Source organism: Heliangelus exortis, chromosome 8, assembly GCF_036169615.1.
Source record: "Heliangelus exortis chromosome 8, bHelExo1.hap1, whole genome shotgun sequence".
Taxonomy (NCBI): domain Eukaryota; kingdom Metazoa; phylum Chordata; class Aves; order Apodiformes; family Trochilidae; genus Heliangelus; species Heliangelus exortis.
This window is the reverse complement of record NC_092429.1, coordinates 13,630,729-13,649,291: the sequence shown is the minus strand read 5'-3', so window position 1 is coordinate 13,649,291 and position 18,563 is coordinate 13,630,729. Positions and strand designations below refer to the sequence as shown.

General features: G+C 35.9%; 1 protein-coding gene and 1 long non-coding RNA gene across 22 annotated transcripts in view; one reads left to right on the top strand and one right to left on the bottom strand.

The window, feature by feature from the left end:
• The window catches only part of LOC139799089 (uncharacterized), a 31,565-nt gene extending 16,617 nt beyond the window's left edge, over positions 1–14,948 (top strand). Inside the window, exon 4 of the long non-coding RNA XR_011727086.1 lies at positions 14,853–14,948. This is a non-coding gene — a long non-coding RNA (uncharacterized lncRNA). The remainder of the gene's footprint in view (positions 1–14,852) is intronic.
• Positions 1–18,563, bottom strand: part of ADGRL2 (adhesion G protein-coupled receptor L2) — a 388,507-nt gene that overhangs the window by 10,515 nt on the left and 359,429 nt on the right. For 12 of the 21 annotated variants that reach the window (XM_071750509.1, XM_071750507.1, XM_071750508.1 and 9 more), the window contains 10 exons: positions 17,355–17,477; positions 16,881–17,086; positions 15,743–15,916; positions 14,572–14,781; positions 13,346–13,566; positions 12,010–12,076; positions 4,482–4,573; positions 3,573–3,617; positions 3,258–3,284; positions 2,421–2,589 (listed from right to left, as the gene is read on the bottom strand). In XM_071750509.1, coding sequence (XP_071606610.1) covers positions 2,421–2,589; positions 3,258–3,284; positions 3,573–3,617; positions 4,482–4,573; positions 12,010–12,076; positions 13,346–13,566; positions 14,572–14,781; positions 15,743–15,916; positions 16,881–17,086; positions 17,355–17,477 — 1,334 coding nt within the window. The remainder of the gene's footprint in view (positions 1–2,420; positions 2,590–3,257; positions 3,285–3,572; positions 3,618–4,481; positions 4,574–12,009; positions 12,077–13,345; positions 13,567–14,571; positions 14,782–15,742; positions 15,917–16,880; positions 17,087–17,354; positions 17,478–18,563) is intronic. The other 9 variants (XM_071750524.1, XM_071750513.1, XM_071750514.1 and 6 more) reach the window with 1 other exon arrangement.

Below are 18,563 nucleotides of genomic sequence, written 5' to 3'. Positions count from 1 at the left end.
GAGAAAATGCAAAGTTAATACTGTGAATTTTCATGTTCCATGTCCTGTTTTCAACATTGCAAAAATTTTACTTATGGAATACATGCTGTGATGTTTCTACAAATCACAAGATTGAAGAGAATTTAAAGAGTGCCTTAAATGCAAGCTAGGGACAATAACTCATCTTTTTATAAAAGTTTATGGCACATATTTTAAGTAAACTGCTACCTATATCAGCACAAAAACAAAAAAATAACCAAAACTGACATGCACAGACAGCTTAAATTCTGTGCTCTGAGAAACATAAGTCTATATATACCAACATTAGATGGTGTAACACCTAAGGAAATAAATTTCTGAACAACTAATGCATGCTAGATTCTCCAAACAACTACACAGTAGAGAAGATGGTAAGCAAAACTCTACTACACAAATACAACCCTCCAGGGCTGGTTTTGCCTAATCCCTATATTGCAGTGAATGTACATTATATGTCAGCACGACTATTTCCACTGTCATTATTTCTAAATTATAGCTTGTTGGAAACTGATGGAACCAACAGCACTATCATCTTGTCAGAACTGGAAACATATTAGTTTTCACTTTCACAATTCTATTTTTCTGTTCAATTTAGTGACCAACTAGTAATAAGAGAATAAAAAGACTATATTAGCTATGCAGAGGACAGGATAATATCCAGTCAAAAGCACTGAAACTTAAAAATCTTAAATAGCAGCTTTAACATTCTTTCAGGTATAAATCTTATTGCTTTAGGTTATGCTTTTTCACACTTGACTGGTATTTTAAGACTGCTTTTTGCTGACTCCACTTAATATAAAAACAATGCACAGCTATAAAAAGAAATAAAAAAGGAATCTCGTTTTGATTTTCAAGTCCAATACAAGTGGTATAAAGTGCAACATTAAATGAAACCCTAATCTAAAAATTATTAGCATTTTGAAAATGTTTGCATTTTCATCCCTCTCTTCTTAGGCTCAATCTCCTCTGTTAGTGTGCTTTTGTTCTCTCAAAATAATAGAAGTGCCATGTTAGTCTGGATACAGTCCTTTCTGTCTACCAGATCTATTTCTAAAATGTGTTTGAATACCATTGCTTACACCAAATTTAGAGATGCTGATAGTATTGGAGCTCATACAATTGAGAGTACGTAAGAATGTGATTTTTGTATTAACACAGCAATGCTTTATCTGATAGTCTCAATCCACTTTGTAAGTTAAGTGTGTCTCTCATAAGCTAATTGTAATGGGAGCTAATACTTGCTATGTCTCCAGCCTAAAACTGGTGAAAATATTCAGAATTTAAGTATTGCAAATTGGGTATTTCAAAATGCAGAATGGTAATTCTATGGTAATTTTTTGGGGGTGGAATTTTTGGACGTTTACCACTCCTCACAACTCTCATTTCAGTAATTTGCTACGTTTTCTAACAGAGGTGATGAGCTTTTTCTTTTGTCCTTCACTGAAGTGCCTCTAAGGCATCTTTGGGAGCAGGCTCCACCCTCAGTCTGAGGGGGTGCAGGGGAAAAGAAAGAGAAGAGGTGCAGTGAAGACAAAGAGAATCCCCACCCAAATGCACCCTTCATTTACTTCTTTCCTGTTTGCTACCCTCTTCCCTGCAAGCTTTATTTCTCCCCAGCAGATCTGCTACTTTTGGATTCCCCTTGGGCAAAGGGGAGCAGAACTAATTTAGTACATCCCACTCATAAGCCAAGGCCCTTGCCAGAAGATTCCAGTTTTTCCAGTTAAGACCACAAAGCTGTTGGATTGCTGGGGGAGGCAAACACTTGAAAAAAAAAAAAAAAAAGTAGTCATGCTGGTATCTGTTTAGTGTTAATGACTCCTTTTTCTAAGGTGTGTCAAAGTTTATAATAAAATTAATTTTCAGATCTCACTTAATTTTGAAATGAATTAGCACTCATAGTACAAACCCTGCCTATCACCTGTAGCTTTATGGGGCAGATTAATGAGATCTCAGGAGAGGTCCTCATCCTTGAGAAAAAATGGAGAATTTCCAGATTACGATGTACTGATGATACTGTAAATGATTCTTTGCAGTGCTGTACTGGAGGCAGGAGCTGTTTCATGCGCAAGAATTTTGGCTCTAAGTCCAGACTAATACATACCACATTAACAATGTTAAACAATACATTTTCTAGAGTAGTTTTCTTCCTGAAGCCTCAAAACTTTTCAAGCCCAGGATGGAAACACTGAATCCCTTCTAGACTTGCCCAGGTCACAGAGTAGTTACATGACTCACAAGCATTCACAGCAAGAATTGCTTTTGAATCCTAGGCCCCTCCTCAAAATACTTCAAAGTACTCCAGTTCTTGGCATTAGTATTTTTTTCTGTTTTTTTCAAAGAAACATATGTGGTATTTTTAGGGAGATAGGGAATATGTATCTGTGTTTTCAGTAACTTACTTTCTTTTGAAGGGCACAGTGAAAGATGAAAATAAACATTCCTTGGAAAGCATTAAACACTGTGAAGAGATACGTCATCACAACAGTCCCCTCATTGATAAACAGCAGGCCAAATGACCATGTTAGGCCAAGGAGACACAGGAGAGCAAATGCACCCAGGACCCAGGATCTGTAAAAGAAAATTAATTTTAGTAACATTACTTATGAGAAAACATGTTGCCAAATCCAATGTTAACATTTCAGTTCCTGAAGTTGACTTTTACTAGGTTCATATTCAAATGTAAAAATTCCTTGGGTTTAACCTTTTCTCTATTAAAAAAAGAACAATTCCATTTAGTACTCTTAGTCTCCAGTGACAACAGCAAGAGTAGATATGACCTTTTTCTTTCCCAAGAACTGCATAGGATGTCAAAACTATTTTGAAATGCAGAAGTATAGTGTAAGCCCCAGCTACTGCATTGCTTTATTTGCTTTTAGAAAAGAGACTGATAAATCTGACTTAGCCACTAACCACACCATAGATTTTAAACAGTGCTGCTGCCATAGAACACCAAATAATGTAACGCAAATGCACAAACGTTAAACAGCAGACTAAAAGCCTAGAGCCCAAATCTTTAACACTCTGATAAACTCAACTAAACTGAAGCAAGATGATCTAACTTCTGGATGAAGAAGCCCTGCTGGAAATGTGACAAAAATATGGACATTGCTCTACAGAATAGTCTAAAAAAGATCCCATCATGAATAGGGTAAAGAAAAGGAACTGCAGAGAACGGCACGGAATGAAAGGGAAAGGGAATTTAGTCAGTGAATTCCACATCTAACTAATGATCTTACTTGATAAATGGCTTATTATCTTCATAGCTAGAAAGCATTATAAGCAGAAAAGAGAAACAAAATTATTAGACAGAATTGAAACAGAAATTAATAAGTGCATATTTAATTGTCTACAAAAATTAGTCAAAATTAGAAAATTCAAAATGCAGAAGCAAGCAATTTAAAATTATAAAGGCATATATTAGTTAAAAATTCTTTAGCAAATCAAGTATCTCAAAACTAGTTATTTAAAATTAAGGGAAATCCACAATATTGACCGAGTTTGTAAAGTTAAAAATCATGCTAGAAATTTGTTAATGTAGGGTTCTATCTTACCCAGGTAAGTCCGTATTATAGTAGCCATCACAAACACGGTAATTACTGGTGTGGATGAGAAGACAGAAAGAGGAAAAGGAAGAAAAGAGAGAGATGCTAAAGATTAGCTCTCTCTCTTATCATGCAACATGCAATGAAGCTGATACTGACCTATCTAAAACATGTAGTACACAATATTAGCCTGACTGAAAATCTCCCTTTCCATTTTCAACATTCAAAGTAAATCTGTAAGACTCTTTCATATCCAACCCTCAGAGTTAGAAAGTTGCACCATCCCTTCAGTGTTGTTAACAAAACCTTCAGTACAATGCAAAGCTATACAGAACACAGGAAGACTATCTAAAGAAGCAAGAGCTGCCAAAGTCGTGTTCATTTTAAAACACATATTACTCTGCAAAAGGGATACTGCAGTGCAGCACCATGATAAAGTAAACATTAGCTTGCTTTTTAAACATAAATTAACATAAAAACAGCAGATAATCTTCAAGTTAACAATAATAATAGAGTAAATTCTCTTGGGAGAACAGGATTATGAGTAGAAACTGCACAGAATCCCTAAATCAAAAAGTCATTTAACAAAACAAACTTAATATAAGCATATCAGCCATGCAAACAGGAACATCGCTTTTGAACTGCATTTTAAATGCAAATGAAATTACTACAGTGCTGTGGCATTTCCGTGAAACAGTTTCTTGGCACTAGTTCCAGGCTGAAATTATCTAATTTTGACCGTGGTTTGTGACATTACAGCAACAATGTGACGAAAGCAGGATTGGCTCTGTTTGCTTCTAATTGACATCTGCAGTTGCTGGGAGACAATGGCATGTGCTCCTAATGGAGAGTAGCTTTCAATCAGTTCAGCAATCAGAAAATAATCATAGTTCTCATACTTGAACACAAAGCACTTACTTAATGTTTTCCAACCTGCTAGAGTCTGGTTTCAAAGTGTTTGAGTGCTTCACCATTTTGCACAATGTGATCACCAGGAAGATAAGATTCAGCTGTCAAAACAGATAAGAGTGAAATTAAACTACTTCAATAATAGTTTGAATAATGATGATGTTACAGACTAAACAAAACCCCCCTAATTTATTTTCAAATATGTAGTGGAACTGAGTAACTATATCAGACAATCTGTAAAAGGTGACTGCAAATTCCAATGAGGGGGAAAAAATATTAAAAGTCTTTGTTTCTCTTTATTTTCCAAATTCATAATGTTATTAAGAACCATGATATTTAGCTCCTGTCCAACACTTGTCATTGTCAATCTAGCTCTGTCTCCCACCATGTTGTGCTTGGCCACAAGAAGGAAAGGACTATTCTGTCTTATTCTTGTTGTTTTCATCATTTAAATAAAACCAGGGAAGATACCAAAGGTAATTATTTTATGGTTTTACTACTGTGAAAAAGAATCACAGGTATCAAAGATACCAGGTTCCTTTCTCTTATCGCAAAGCATGCGAAGAGCACAGGTAAGCCAAATACAAGGATGCCTGCAGAATATGGGCTGGAAAGGTGCTATACAGTTAATTTGAATAATTAGCATGTGTTGTCCTATATCCTGCAAACAATTCAAGTACAATCATATGTGGGAAAACAGTAAGATCTATGTTCTTTCAGGGAGAACACACATCCTTATCTACTCATAAACTGATCCACATAAAATAACTGAAGATCAGAGAAGATGGAAAATATACCTAGACATCCTTAATAACACATAGATTAGGTATATTATGTCCCCATTCCTACAATCTTCCATACATATCTGCAACTGGTTACTGATGGAGAATGATCAAGCCCAGTCTCCCATTCTGTGGACTTTGGTTTGGAATAGCAACAAAATCCTCATATTTATGTAACACTGGGGATACAAGTTCATTCCAGATGTGTTCCTACAGCTGTGCCACAATGGTCAGATATGTCACTCAAATCCTAATAAAGAGCAGGTATTACCAATCTCAAAAAGTAAGTATTTACACAGCTCTGATCAGTCTACTAATGAAGACGTAATATAGAAGTAATTCCTACTGCTAAAAGAAATCAAGATATGACTGCTAACTCAAATTTGGGACAGACAGTATGAACTGTAACGAAGTTCTGGACACCAGAACAGTGTTTGGCAGCTTTTGGCCTCATCAATCCTGATTCAAAGTAAAACATTTTTACAATTGTATCTTAAGATTAATACAAAAGATGCATGTGATACAAGTAAGAAAAATAATCTTTTCTCATTTGTTTCTGTCTTTATTTGGAGGTATGTACATTGTGTAGGTTAAGCATGGTTTCCATTGCAGCAAAATGAAGCGTCATCATCTCATGACCCTGCCAATTACCCTTCATGATTCTTTGTAGATAATAACTAACCAGTTGAGAAACATTCCATTGTATCATTGTCATAATTTTGTTCCCCTTATCTAGTTTTCCACTGTAGTGCATAAGTTCCTCAGGTGAAAAAAAAGTTGCTTCTCTCCCTGGTCTTTGACCAGAGGTTGGGGGCTCTGTGAGTGACCGAAATTCTTTGTACATTTTGGTAGCTGACATAAAATGAACTTCTCCAGCCCACTCAAAAAAACAAAAACAAAAAACCCAAAAAAACTTCTACTTACTTTTTGTCAAAACAAAAACAGATTAAGGACTAACAGACTTGCCCCATGCCAATCCTAGCACATGAAGCATCTTTGGCTGCAACCCTGCAACCTATGCAACTGGGAGTGCAAAATCCAGTTCCGAAGAGCATTTACAGCACAGCTGGAGGCTAATCCTTGCAAAAGTAGTTACCCTGGTGTATTCAATCAAAAACATAGATATGACTTAGCACATAAATGACTACCTTTTGAAATGAGAGGGTTTTATCCTCTGATTTTTCATATGACTGAAGTGCTAGTTTGACAAATGAAAAACAAAAGCTTGTCTTTAAATACTGAGGTTCCTTTGGTGACATGCAAGGACACATGGTCCTACCCCAGAGCCTAAGCCAAGCTCTAGCATATTAAGCTTGTTTTATGTAGATACTCAGCTCTGTCCATGCTGGACTAGGGAATAACTGTACATAGCAGTTTCTTAATAGACAATTCAGTCCTAATTTAGGTACAGACTATGAAAAGCAATCCACAGAAGTAGTAATGCTGTATCACAGCAGCTGAAACAAGTCCTTCCAAGAAAAAAAGGAAAAAAGGTATTAAAAAAAAAGAGAGAGAGAGAGAAAGTAACTATGACAACAGAGCATATGATAGTTTTTCCTTCACTGTGAAATATTGCATAGTTTTCAGTTTCAGCAGTCAAAAGACCATGGTTTGCCACTTGTTCAAACATACTGGCATCTCTGTTACACACTGTATCATTATAAAAAGCTCATTTTGCCCACTTACAAATACTGTAACCAAACCTTTCTATAGATTCACTTTTGGGTCCCCTACTCCTTTTCATCTAGAAATTGACTGTTTTGGAGGAACTCAAGAGTTAAAGACTTTTGGGCATCCTGCCATTTTATTACACAAGACACTAAGCAGTGAGAAGGGAACTTGTTGGAAGAATAATTGCTTTTAGAAGGAATGGTTGAATTACTTTACTCAGTGAGAAGTATGGGGTGAGAAGGAAATACATTTAGTGCTTCTGCATTCATTTGTATTGACTTCATATAAGTTTCTTCAGCCCTAAGCAACCTGTTCTGAACCCAGAGCTGAGCCTGTTTTCAGCAGGAGGTTTGACTACAGATCTCCTGAAGTTCCTTCCAACTGGATTGCTTCATGGCTGTCTGAGGACAGAACTGTTACTCATCTAAGTAAATGAATTTGCAGCTGTTTTCCAGGCTTGACAGACAGTTGGAGCAGGACACCTTTTTTTAAGAAGAATGTTCACCACAAACATGCAGCACTCAGGGGTCACATAAAGGCCTGAATGGCAAGATAGGCTTTTAAAAGCAAACTTGTCAGAGAAAAACTGGACCTCTTACAATGACGAACTTCTCATCATTTCACGTAACAGAAAGGGCTAGTGACTGGCTGGGCCTCAGCCTGAAAACTGGGCTGCATCCGCCCCAGATGAACCAAAATCTGCACCTGAACAGAACCACTCTCCTTCAATGGTAATAAAAACTGCAGATATATCATGTAAACACACACAGAGCCGCCATGTATACAACTCAAACAGTCATGAAATCATACCCTTGATTAAGGCAGTAAAATGTCTTTAATGCTGCATTTTGAAAGGGTGTTGGTCTGATTTTCAAAAGGCTAAAAGTAAGAATTTATAAATCTGGTCAGGAATCAGGTTTAGATTTGAAGATTCTGTTGTGATACCCAGAGTGACAAAACACACAGTTACAGCAGGTGAAACTATAACGTGAGGTCTCTTAAAACAATGGCTGCTCACACGAAGCAAAAACTTGGCTTGCTAGTGTCTCGATAGTGTCTCACTGATGGTTTTGCTATATTTTCTAAAATTTACTATCCACTACAAGAGATGGGATAGTGGATTACACAGAGAACTTGATTAATCTATACAGATTTTAGAAATCCATGTAAAAGTTGGAAAAAAAATTAGAGCATCTTTTAAAATACCAGTTCCTACTTATCTCTTCATATGACAACTATAATCAAGTAAAACAAAGCAGAGGAAACACAATTATATATAAATAAAAAGTAACTAGTTTAAAATGCAACATTTCAAGATTTTTTAAATGCTAATAATTAAATGCAGCACCCTGCAACGTCATGCTTCTTTCACAGTCAACACAAATAGGGACATTTCTGGTCTGGAAATCAGAAAGTACTGGACAGGTATAACTAGGAATTTTGTCTTTCTGATTCCTGAAACCTATGGAATTTTGAGAGAGGGAGTGTCTTCAAGTCAATTTAACTTTTTACAAAAGTGGATGCAATAGCATGCACAAAAGACTAATGTATTGGAGTCAGTTGCAGGTACAATGAAATAGTAGCCAAATAAAGCTAGACTTTGCAATAATTATGATAAATTTTCCCCTGTGAGAAGTAAATAAACACCATTTATCAAGTGTCTACTATAGAAATATTTAAGAGTATTATTTACATACTTCAGCTCACAAATAAGAGTCCATTTTCATATGTGGAGCTCGATATGTGTGCATCTGTAAGTATACATCCACTGATTTTGATAAAGTAATGCCTCAACCTGCTCAACCTGAGTTAAAAAAAAGAAGCCACCTTTCTTATGTTAATGTAGAAGGACACACTAGGAATTTTTGCTCGAACAACCTTCGGTAGCCTAATATGCTGTCTTCACCTGCGAGAAGCAAACTCCAGTAGTTTTGGCTGAATAAAAGTCAAACCACCATCATCCATTACTTGGCTATAAATGAATGTGGATCTACATAGAAGTCAAGACACTCAGATTTTTCTGACCACAGATTACAGGAGTTCACTGTTTGTTTTATAGCCATGAACGTGCTCAATTGAATCACGTCTGCCTGAGCTTAGCAGCTAAAAATTCATTCCACACAGCCTGCAGTGCTGACATGGATATGATAAGACAGAAGAAGAGAAACACCACTCTAAAGCAACCTAGCTGAACTGCACATGTTCTGACCCTTTTCGAACTCCCCTGAGCTTTAGTTACCTGGGAAATGCAGCTCTAAAACTGCTCTTGTATCTCCAGATCTTTCCTCTTAGCCTATTTCTCTCTGGGACTGGCAGCAAGGGAGGTGCTCTCTGTAGAAGGCTTCTAAATGAGCGTGCACACTGAACTCTTACTGAACTGAATTAATTATTAAAGATTAAGATGGAGCTGTCCAAATGATAAGAACAGCTCCTGACGTATCATGATCCAAGCTTTCATTAAACCATTTCAGGCATACTAATGGTTTCCCACCGCTCATTACTTACATGCTCTTTTCTCATAGATATAATAACCCTGGTGCCCAAAGGCATGACAGCCTATAGAAATAGTGAAGTTAAAAGTTCCTCAGGAGACACGCTGAGAAACTTCATACTTCCCTCATCATACTTCCCATCCCTATTTTGTACAAACCTGTATACTGATACAGGCGAAAATCCTTATAAACTCAAGAGAAAAAATTGTTATTTATAGTAAGCAAGATCATTAAAAAAGAGTTTCTGTGCACTGGCAGTTCCATTAAACTGAGAATCATAACAGAGATTTGATTTAACATGGTAAAAAGCTTACTAAGGTGAAATTCTCAAATACTACTGACACTAAGTAAGCTGCACTACAAATGGGGCAACATGACATCATTTTTCAGCCATTATACTTCTCACACTTCTTCCTCCAGTCTCTCTTGCTTGCTCAGTTGGGACGATTAGAGGGCAAAGCAATTGCTAGAGAAGAATTACTCCCAAGAACTGTGCTGTGATTGCTACCTGCTGTTTCATATTTCTGAAGTTGGGAATACTGCTCCCAAAGGCCTTTTGCGTTTCAGCCTAAATGATTTGCTGGAGGATAATAATGTCATGGCCAGTAAATAATAGTGAACTATGTCTGTACATGGTCAATATGATTAAATGTCCTTCACCTCTATTCTCACCGTGACCTGGTTATGAGGAAGTGAAAAAGCCGTCAGCAGTGCCCAACGCTTCCCATGTGAAATATTATTTTAAAGCACGGGAGAGAAATGGAGGTGACTAGAATAAAATAAAAAACTAGACACAAAAAGCAAAATTATCAAGACACAGTCAGACTTGAGGTAACTGAACTACTGTGGCACAAAACTTTAAGTAATACGCTAGTAATGATCACAGAAACTGTAAGAAACAACTTTGCATTGAAAAATACCATCTATCATATTGAAAATAACAAGTATATCTTTCAACTGTAACTGTAGATGTAATTAAAAAAGAATCCTTACCACCCTGAGACTTGGTTTAATTTAAATGTTTTTTGAATAATTCTGTACAATTACTATGGTCTATACTTAAATCTCAGACACCTAATTTTTCTAATTCAACTCATGAGTTTTGAATTCCACACCTATTTCTTTGAAAACACACCAATAAACTGGAGCAGTTTTTACACCACACACTTCAGTGACTGCTTAAGGACTGCAATAGGTTTTTATATAAACAGAGAGCAAACCAAAACAAAACAAACATAAGCCTGTTTCAAGACTGAAGATACCAGGAAGGAATAAAATGCCTACACAAAAGACTGGCCTGGTCTATTTTCTATAGAAACTTCCATAATTAAAGCATCAGAGTATTTTTACATGGAGACATAAAGTATAAGCAACATGAAGTGCTAAAATAGTACATTTAGCATATAGATCTACAGGAGTCAGAAATTTCAGAATTACAACTTGTGCATGTGCTTCAGGCTGAAAAAATAATGACAAAATGCAAGGGAACTGAACTTCTATTGACATTCCACAACTCTACTACTGTATAAAGGAAGGGGAATAGTTAAATATTTAGACTGTCAAAAGCATGAAAACAAATTAATTCATCCTTCTGAACTATCAGCAGTTATGAGAAAAGCTTTGTATGTACATAGGCTATGTCCCCAGCACCAGCCTTCTAGAATATTTCCCAAGTATGGCCAGGCTTTAAAGATACTGAACTAGAAGAGAAAACCAAGATGAGCCCCACATGAACATCTTGCATTCATTTTCCTTCCAAATTCCTATGTAGGTATTAATCTAGTTTTGGTATTATAAGTCTGAAATAACAGGGAGAAGTTTTTTTCCAGGGGTTGACAGATGATTATGAGATTTTTACCTGGAAACACTCAGAGAATGGATAGTTGACGGATGAACACTACATTCAGTCTTAAATAGACAATGAAGCACAGAGTTGTGGCTGTAGAGATGGGTGGGCATGCATACAACAACTTTACTCAAATTATTGCTAGAATGTGTATATGCTTTCTACTGGTTGCATAACATTCTATTACTAGTACAAAAACAGATGAACTTGTATGTCTGACATATATTACTTGTAGCATAAGAACATACTGTACTAGTACTGGAAATATGCATATGCATATATACATACAAAAAGTGTCTAAGTGTAATGAAATTTAAGATTTATTTAATTATCCAATTTGTTAGAATGCCCTCGTGAGATATTAAGGTTGGATAATTTTAGCAGATAAAATCTGGAATGTGTAAAATAGTGACTCAACTGAAAGCAAAAGCAATGGTTCCTTTAAAAAAAAAAACAACTGTGTTTAGTACTTCATTGATTTTTCATATGACTACACACGTCAATATGACCTTCAGAGTTCAAGCCATTAGGAAAAAATGGGTATGCTGAAGTGCCACCACAGCTTTGACAATTAATCATTTGGCCAGCATTCTCTAAAAATTTCTAAACATTTATATAACCATTTGACAAATTACAAATTGTTTAGAAGCATTTTCATGAAAAGGACAGTATTGATGGATGGTATTCAATCTTTTTAAGTTTGCTGTGAGATAGCCTAAAAGGAAAGGAAAAAACAAAGTTCTTACCAGAATGATAAAGGTAACAGGTCCAATGAAACTCCAGATAAAATAGTTATCTACACGGAGCCAGCAACTATGATGGAAGAAAGCGACACAAAAGTGAACAAAGGCATTAGCATCTCAGTCCAATGAACACAACTACAAAAATATTTATTCTAGCCAACATTTAATCAGTAAACAATGATAAACATTGCAGAGTACCATTTAATCAATGGACAATTTTTCCTAACCTCAACCTCTTCCGATGAGTCCTGTTTAATACTACTACTGAACTTGAAAACAGATCATCAGAAATAATTAAAATGTAAGAAACAAAACCAAAAATGATTATCTCTCTCAGTCTCCTTTTCAGTTTGGTCACAGCAGCTATCATGGACTAATGAATCAGCATTCTTCACAGGTTTTTTTTTATGTAATCTTCAAAAATCTGCTTTGAACTTTACATCATATGTGAAGTGCTTACTCCTGAGGAATACGAGACAGAAAATGTTCAGATGCCATATTTTACTGAAAAACAATATGGTATAAATGAAATGCCCCAAGTGGGAGCTGAACTGTAGAGAGAGAAGATACACGATACCAAATTAAATGACATATCAACCTATTACAGCCACCTTCATTTAGTGATTTCTTCTTCATAGAGACCAATTTCTTGCTGAATTTCTCTTATTTGTGTTCCATCGGTAGCAAAATCAAGCAGATTTTTTATAGTCAACACTATCTTCTAAAATTCATCAAAGGACAAAGTAAACACTAATGGAAGGCAAATTCATGCCTCTAGGAACTCAAATCCTCAGAAATGTTTTCTGTTTACCTTCTGCAACTTTGCATATATACCTGTATTTTTGTAAATGAAAGGCAGTGACTAATTTTATTCTTGCTCTATTTGCCTGACAAATTATTATCAAAGTGAAACATAAAGGTAGGAACACTGTACTATCACAATTCAGGACAAGAGATAGCTAGAGGGGCAACTGAACAAAGAGATCTAATGAAGCATTAGCTTATAACTGTGTGGTTAGGCCTGTCATGTACTTTAAGCTGAGAATTTTTACTTAATATACATTTGAGGCCAAAAAGTTATTTACTTTTTCAATTTGTTTCAGGTCAATCTTTTGTGTTAAAAGAAAGACCACAATTTAGATTTGGTCTCTCTAGAGGAAAAATCCTCTGAACCTAGAGAATTACAAAAGACTTGATTGTAATTTGTGCACAGCCTTGCCATTCTCTTACCAATAAAGCTTTCAGATGGTATTTTAGTGTGTCAGGGACCCTCTGACAGCTAATAGGCTTTAAAAAATTATTCACTTGAAAAACACTCAGGTCACTTGCAATTACTTACGCTTTCTCTGTTCCGTAGCTCTTATAGTCAATAGCTGCTGAGACACCAACTACTGTAGCAGGGAAGAGGTAGCCAGCAACATAATAGTACTTCTTCCTAGAATATTCACTTTCAAATACTTCTACTAACATTAGATAAAGCTGCACTCCTTCTAGACACATCCAGGCAAAAGCTGCCAGGAAGAAAAAGTGTAAGAGACCTGCGAATATGGGACATGCAATCTGCAAAAACAAAAAAAGAAAAAAAAAAAAAGAAAAAAAAGATGGAAATATAAACCACAAAATCTTCACATCATTACACGTCCAATTAAATTGTGTGAAATAGAACAGCATAATACATCTATTAGAGATCTTTCACAAACTGAGGAGCATTTTTCCTAGTTGAAAACATACACTGAATATTTGAAAATACTGATGTGTGATCAGTAGCTACAGAAAGTAAATTAGCTAAACAGTGTGAATGAGGAAAACATACTCCCACCTGCCACTGGTCAATTTCAGAGCGGACTTTTCAATTTTATAAGCAACTTTTTAATTTTGAAACTGATATGGTTTTAGGATTTACAGTCAATATAACCTGAGACATAAACAGACAGTTCTAGATGCATAATGTAGCAGTGCTTATTTAAAATGATGAAGCGGCCATTGAACCATTTTTATCTCCTGTAATTTAGAAGTTTCTGCTTTTGTAACTGAAATCAACCTCAATTCTCTCCTGTTTGGCTGAGTTCTGCATGAAACTTTACTGAATTTAATTAGATTTCAATCCAATTATTTTCACCAATACTGCCAAAAAGTAGCATGAATGTGCTGTGTAAAAAACATGCAAAAATATAGATAAGGCTCTGTACTAATACATATACAGACTCACACAAAAGCAGTCAATAGCTCTTAAGATACATGAATACAGAGAAAACATATAGATGTTCTTAGCAGATCAACATATAGTTTGATCTCTGCTTTGAGAAGTTTAACCACCTACTTTATTAATCGCTGATATTTCTTAACTTAAAATGAAAAATGTTCCAGTAAGTGGGAAATTAAGGCCACAGTGATATTTTTGATAGATGTAAACACTATCTGTGAACATGTCTATCTTATTTTCACACTGAGTTTTTATTTCAGCCTTGCTGTGTCAGAATGCTTGGCAGTGTTGTCATTTTAATTCAAATCCATTTCAAAAAGTCATTTCAGAGAACAAGATCAGTAGACACTGAGAAAACTTACCTTGTACACTGTCTTATCGATGCCTATTAGGAAAATGAACTCAGCAATGAATAGGTTGATACAAAGGTTCTTGTGAATAGTGTTACGATCACTTTGCAGGCCACGGAAAAAACAGAATGTGAAGATGCAGATGGCCAGGCAAACAAGAGAGATGACAATTCCCACCCAGGTGATGACAGTGAGGAGCAATTCGTGCACTCCATCTTTGTACTAGAAATAACCAAGAATGGAGAAAATTAATATGACTCTTCATGAGGATAAACAAAAACCTATTTTCACAGGTAGCATCCCAAAAAGTTACTTGTTCATCATATGAGATGGGCAGAATGTACTCAGCAATTTCTCAGCTTCAGGTCAGCTTCCCAGAAGAGTATGATTACGGTAAGTAGAAAAGAAGCAAGGCAGAGAAAAATGTGACTATTTTAGCCAGGTCATATTGCATTTTTACCTTTTCTATGACTTGCTGTAAACTTGTTGGACAAGAACAAGCAGAGAGAGAGAGCATTTTGAAAGTTTCACAGTAAACAAAGCCTGGACAGCCTTCCTACAGACCTGCACTCCATGGTGTAGAAGAAGGCAATGATCTACACACCAACTAGGACAAAATGCTGAACATGTTACGTGCATAATTCCAGCTCTAATCCCACATTTAGCTAAAGAAGTTTCCTTATGTCAGTTGCAAAAGAATCACTTTTGTCATCTTTTCAGTAACCTTTCTGAATATGATGGCTTTACAAGAAGTCTCATATTCTTGCAAATACTACATTTTCTACACCTCCTCATATTCAGTGAGTCCTTTAACAACCAAATTTCAGAGAATGAAGAAGCATTTAGACAACCAGTAAGGAAGTTCCTCCTCTATGAAGAGCCGGCACTTGTGCTTCCAGGGAACAGCCTACACAGCTGTCCTTACAAACAGACTCCAGCTGTACTGAGGGGAAGTCTGTAAAATTGTTGAAAGGCCTGAAGAAAACTCATCTTTCCTTGTTTTCTTTCCTCTTATTTTGCTGGTTACTTTAGGGGAGGAAAAGTACTACAAAAAGCAAACAGCTTTGGAAAGAGTGGATAGAAGCTATAAATACTTAAGTTGCAATTTTGCAATTTGCTAAAAAATTGAAGCTAAATCTTTAAAATTTGTTCCCTGCTGATGGCTAGAAACATAATTACCTACCACAATTTCCCGATGAGCCATAAGGATTGCAAAGTTGGTTAGGTGACTGCAAGCACATGTTGTATGAGTTTTATTTGTGTCAACCAATTTGCAGCCTTGAGTTGACCAGTATCCCATCATAGTCCTCTCTGAGTAGTTCCAGAAGGAACAATTTGCATTGAAATAATTGTCAGGCTGGGAGATAAAAGGATAACATTAAAATTCAGATTTTACACACTAAGATGGCAATAACAATGGTTTAATATGTGTAAAGGGTAATTTAGATTAAACTTTGCATGTTTCGGACAATAAAGTTTTTCATCAGCAAAATTGTGGTCTATGTTATACAAGGAAGACATCCAGTTTAAAAGGGACTTTATAGTCCGAAACACTAAAGTGTAGTCTCAATTACTGCAGACCCAATTTTAAACAATTACGATCTCCATCTTCTGATTTTATGCACTGATGGTACATTATAGCCATTTTCACTTTCTGCAAAATTAGGACTGCAAATTTATTCTGACAATATCTTTCCTGTGATTGAGAATTTGAAAATATGACATTTTTCCTTTGATTCTCACCTCTGCTCAGGCCAAAGTCATGTGAACAGACAACAAGAAAAACAGTCAAAACAGATTTATAAAAAGAGGCAAAATGACAGGAATATCCATCCATATTTTCTTAGTGCAGCCCATCAAAAAACTACTGTGAAGAAAATTTAAAGTAAATTTAAAGTAAAGTAAACTATGATATAATGCTTTATTCTTCATTGAATTTAAATAACTTGTATAGGCTTACAGAACTTGATCCAAAATTTATGTTAAAAGTGTCATTAAAAGTTGCTACCTCAGACTATCAAGAATCTTAACGGTTATTTTCTACCCTGCTACTAAGGCAAGAGGTAATTTTCACTTAGAAACAAATTAGTCATTTACATTTTCATGTTGATTACTGAATTAGCTTTCATTAAGAATACACTTAAGTTCTAATAATCACTGAACCAGGCTCATTTAATTTTATGTTCAGAGACTTAACTAAGCTTGTGTCTCTGACCTAGTCCAACATTTAAAATTCAAATGGAAAAAAGGTTATTTTTCTGCATTGCTTTTCTCTCTTGCTGATTTTATGACCTTGCGATTAATTCATTAGCATAACTCACATCAATGTGTTCCAGAGTAAAATGCACAGGATCAGTCAGGTACACCCGGCTCGACTCCTTGTTGATAGAGGCTGCTATGACGTGGGAGTTGACTGCAATCGTGCTATTCCGCCCAGCAAAGTCACTCCCTAGCTTTATGGTTGCATTTTCAGTACTGAGAAAACGCCCCAAACTTTTGTAAATTATGAAAACCAGTTTTGCTAATCCTGCAAAAGAAAAAAAATTCCATCATCATGCCACAGTGGGCTACAGAAAGACAGCAACCTGTTATTCTAATGAACTGATACTAAAGCATCAGTAAACAGAGGCATTTTCAGGATGTGGATTTGAAGAAAAGCACCCGGGTACACATGATCTTAGAGAAAAAGTCACAGAGCAGTTTTGTTGTGTTTTGTTTTGATCTTTTAAATAGAGGAGGCAATGTAGGTTTTATAAAAGTTAATAGAGTTTCAGTGCTCCGTGCCCAAGACTCACCATTCCTGCTGTTCTGTTTCACGGTGCTTGCAGAGAGCTGAATTGAGTTGCCTCCTTTACTGCCCTGAGGAAATTTCAAGTCCTGCACCTGGCCCTCAGTAATGAGCACTGCAACATCCAAAACTAAGCAGACCAGAGGAGAAAAAACAAACCAAAACAAACAAACAAAAAACAAAAACAAAAAGTAAGTGGTAAAAAAGGAGAATGCAGAGAAAGTCTGTTGGCCAGATTGCAATATTGCCCCCCAGTCTTTATTTAGTTTTCTCACACTGCTGTCCTCATTTGCCACCGTAAGAAAAATGTATTCCATTTTTCAAGTTATTTTCTTTAACTAAACCTTGTACATGCTCCTAAAATGACAGCACTTCAGTAGTGATAACATGGCATCAAATCTTGTTTTAATTTGTGCCCCCAAAACATCCACTTAAAATACCACACACACATGCTGCAGAGAAATGTTAATTTTGAAGCTCTAAACGTCTGTGCAGTATCCGCTTCTAAAAAACCTAGAACTTTTTAAGTCTTCATCTAGATATAAAGTAGTTACCAAATGAACATGGAAGTATCCTAATGTGTATTTAGCTAAATCAGTATCCATATATAAAAACAAATATTCTATTTTTTCCCTAAATTTAATTCTTTATAAAGATTTACAAGGAAACCATTTTATTGGTTCTCTTAAAAAATACTTAAATGGAAAATTTAGATGCCACTCAGCCATACTTAAGTTTTAATTTTATAATATACTGTATATTGGGAAGCTTTCATGGGATTACCACTGAATATTGGATTCCCTTGGATAGATCAAATCATGTTATGTCAGAATGGTCAATTTGTTAACAAATACCTGCACTATATTAAACTGGTTTAAAGCACAGACAGACAAAAGGTATGAAATTAGGGAATGATTTATCTTTCTTTAAGCCATTCATATACACGTTCCCTGGGAATTCATTCTTGCATGGCATCAGTAATGTGTTACTCTGACTTGAAGAAAGCTTATAAAAAAAAAGTGGTGTTCAGACAGTCTACTGAGCTCCGTGGAACTGCTTGTGCACATTCTGAGAAGGATTTTCTGTGACTACCCACATTCCTTCAGAAACAACTGGTACAGTTAGTTTGATAACGGACTGCAACACCTTTCCCCATCCTTGCCTGGTGTCTTCCTACTCAGAAACTATGCAGAATCATCCTCCACAGCTACAAACA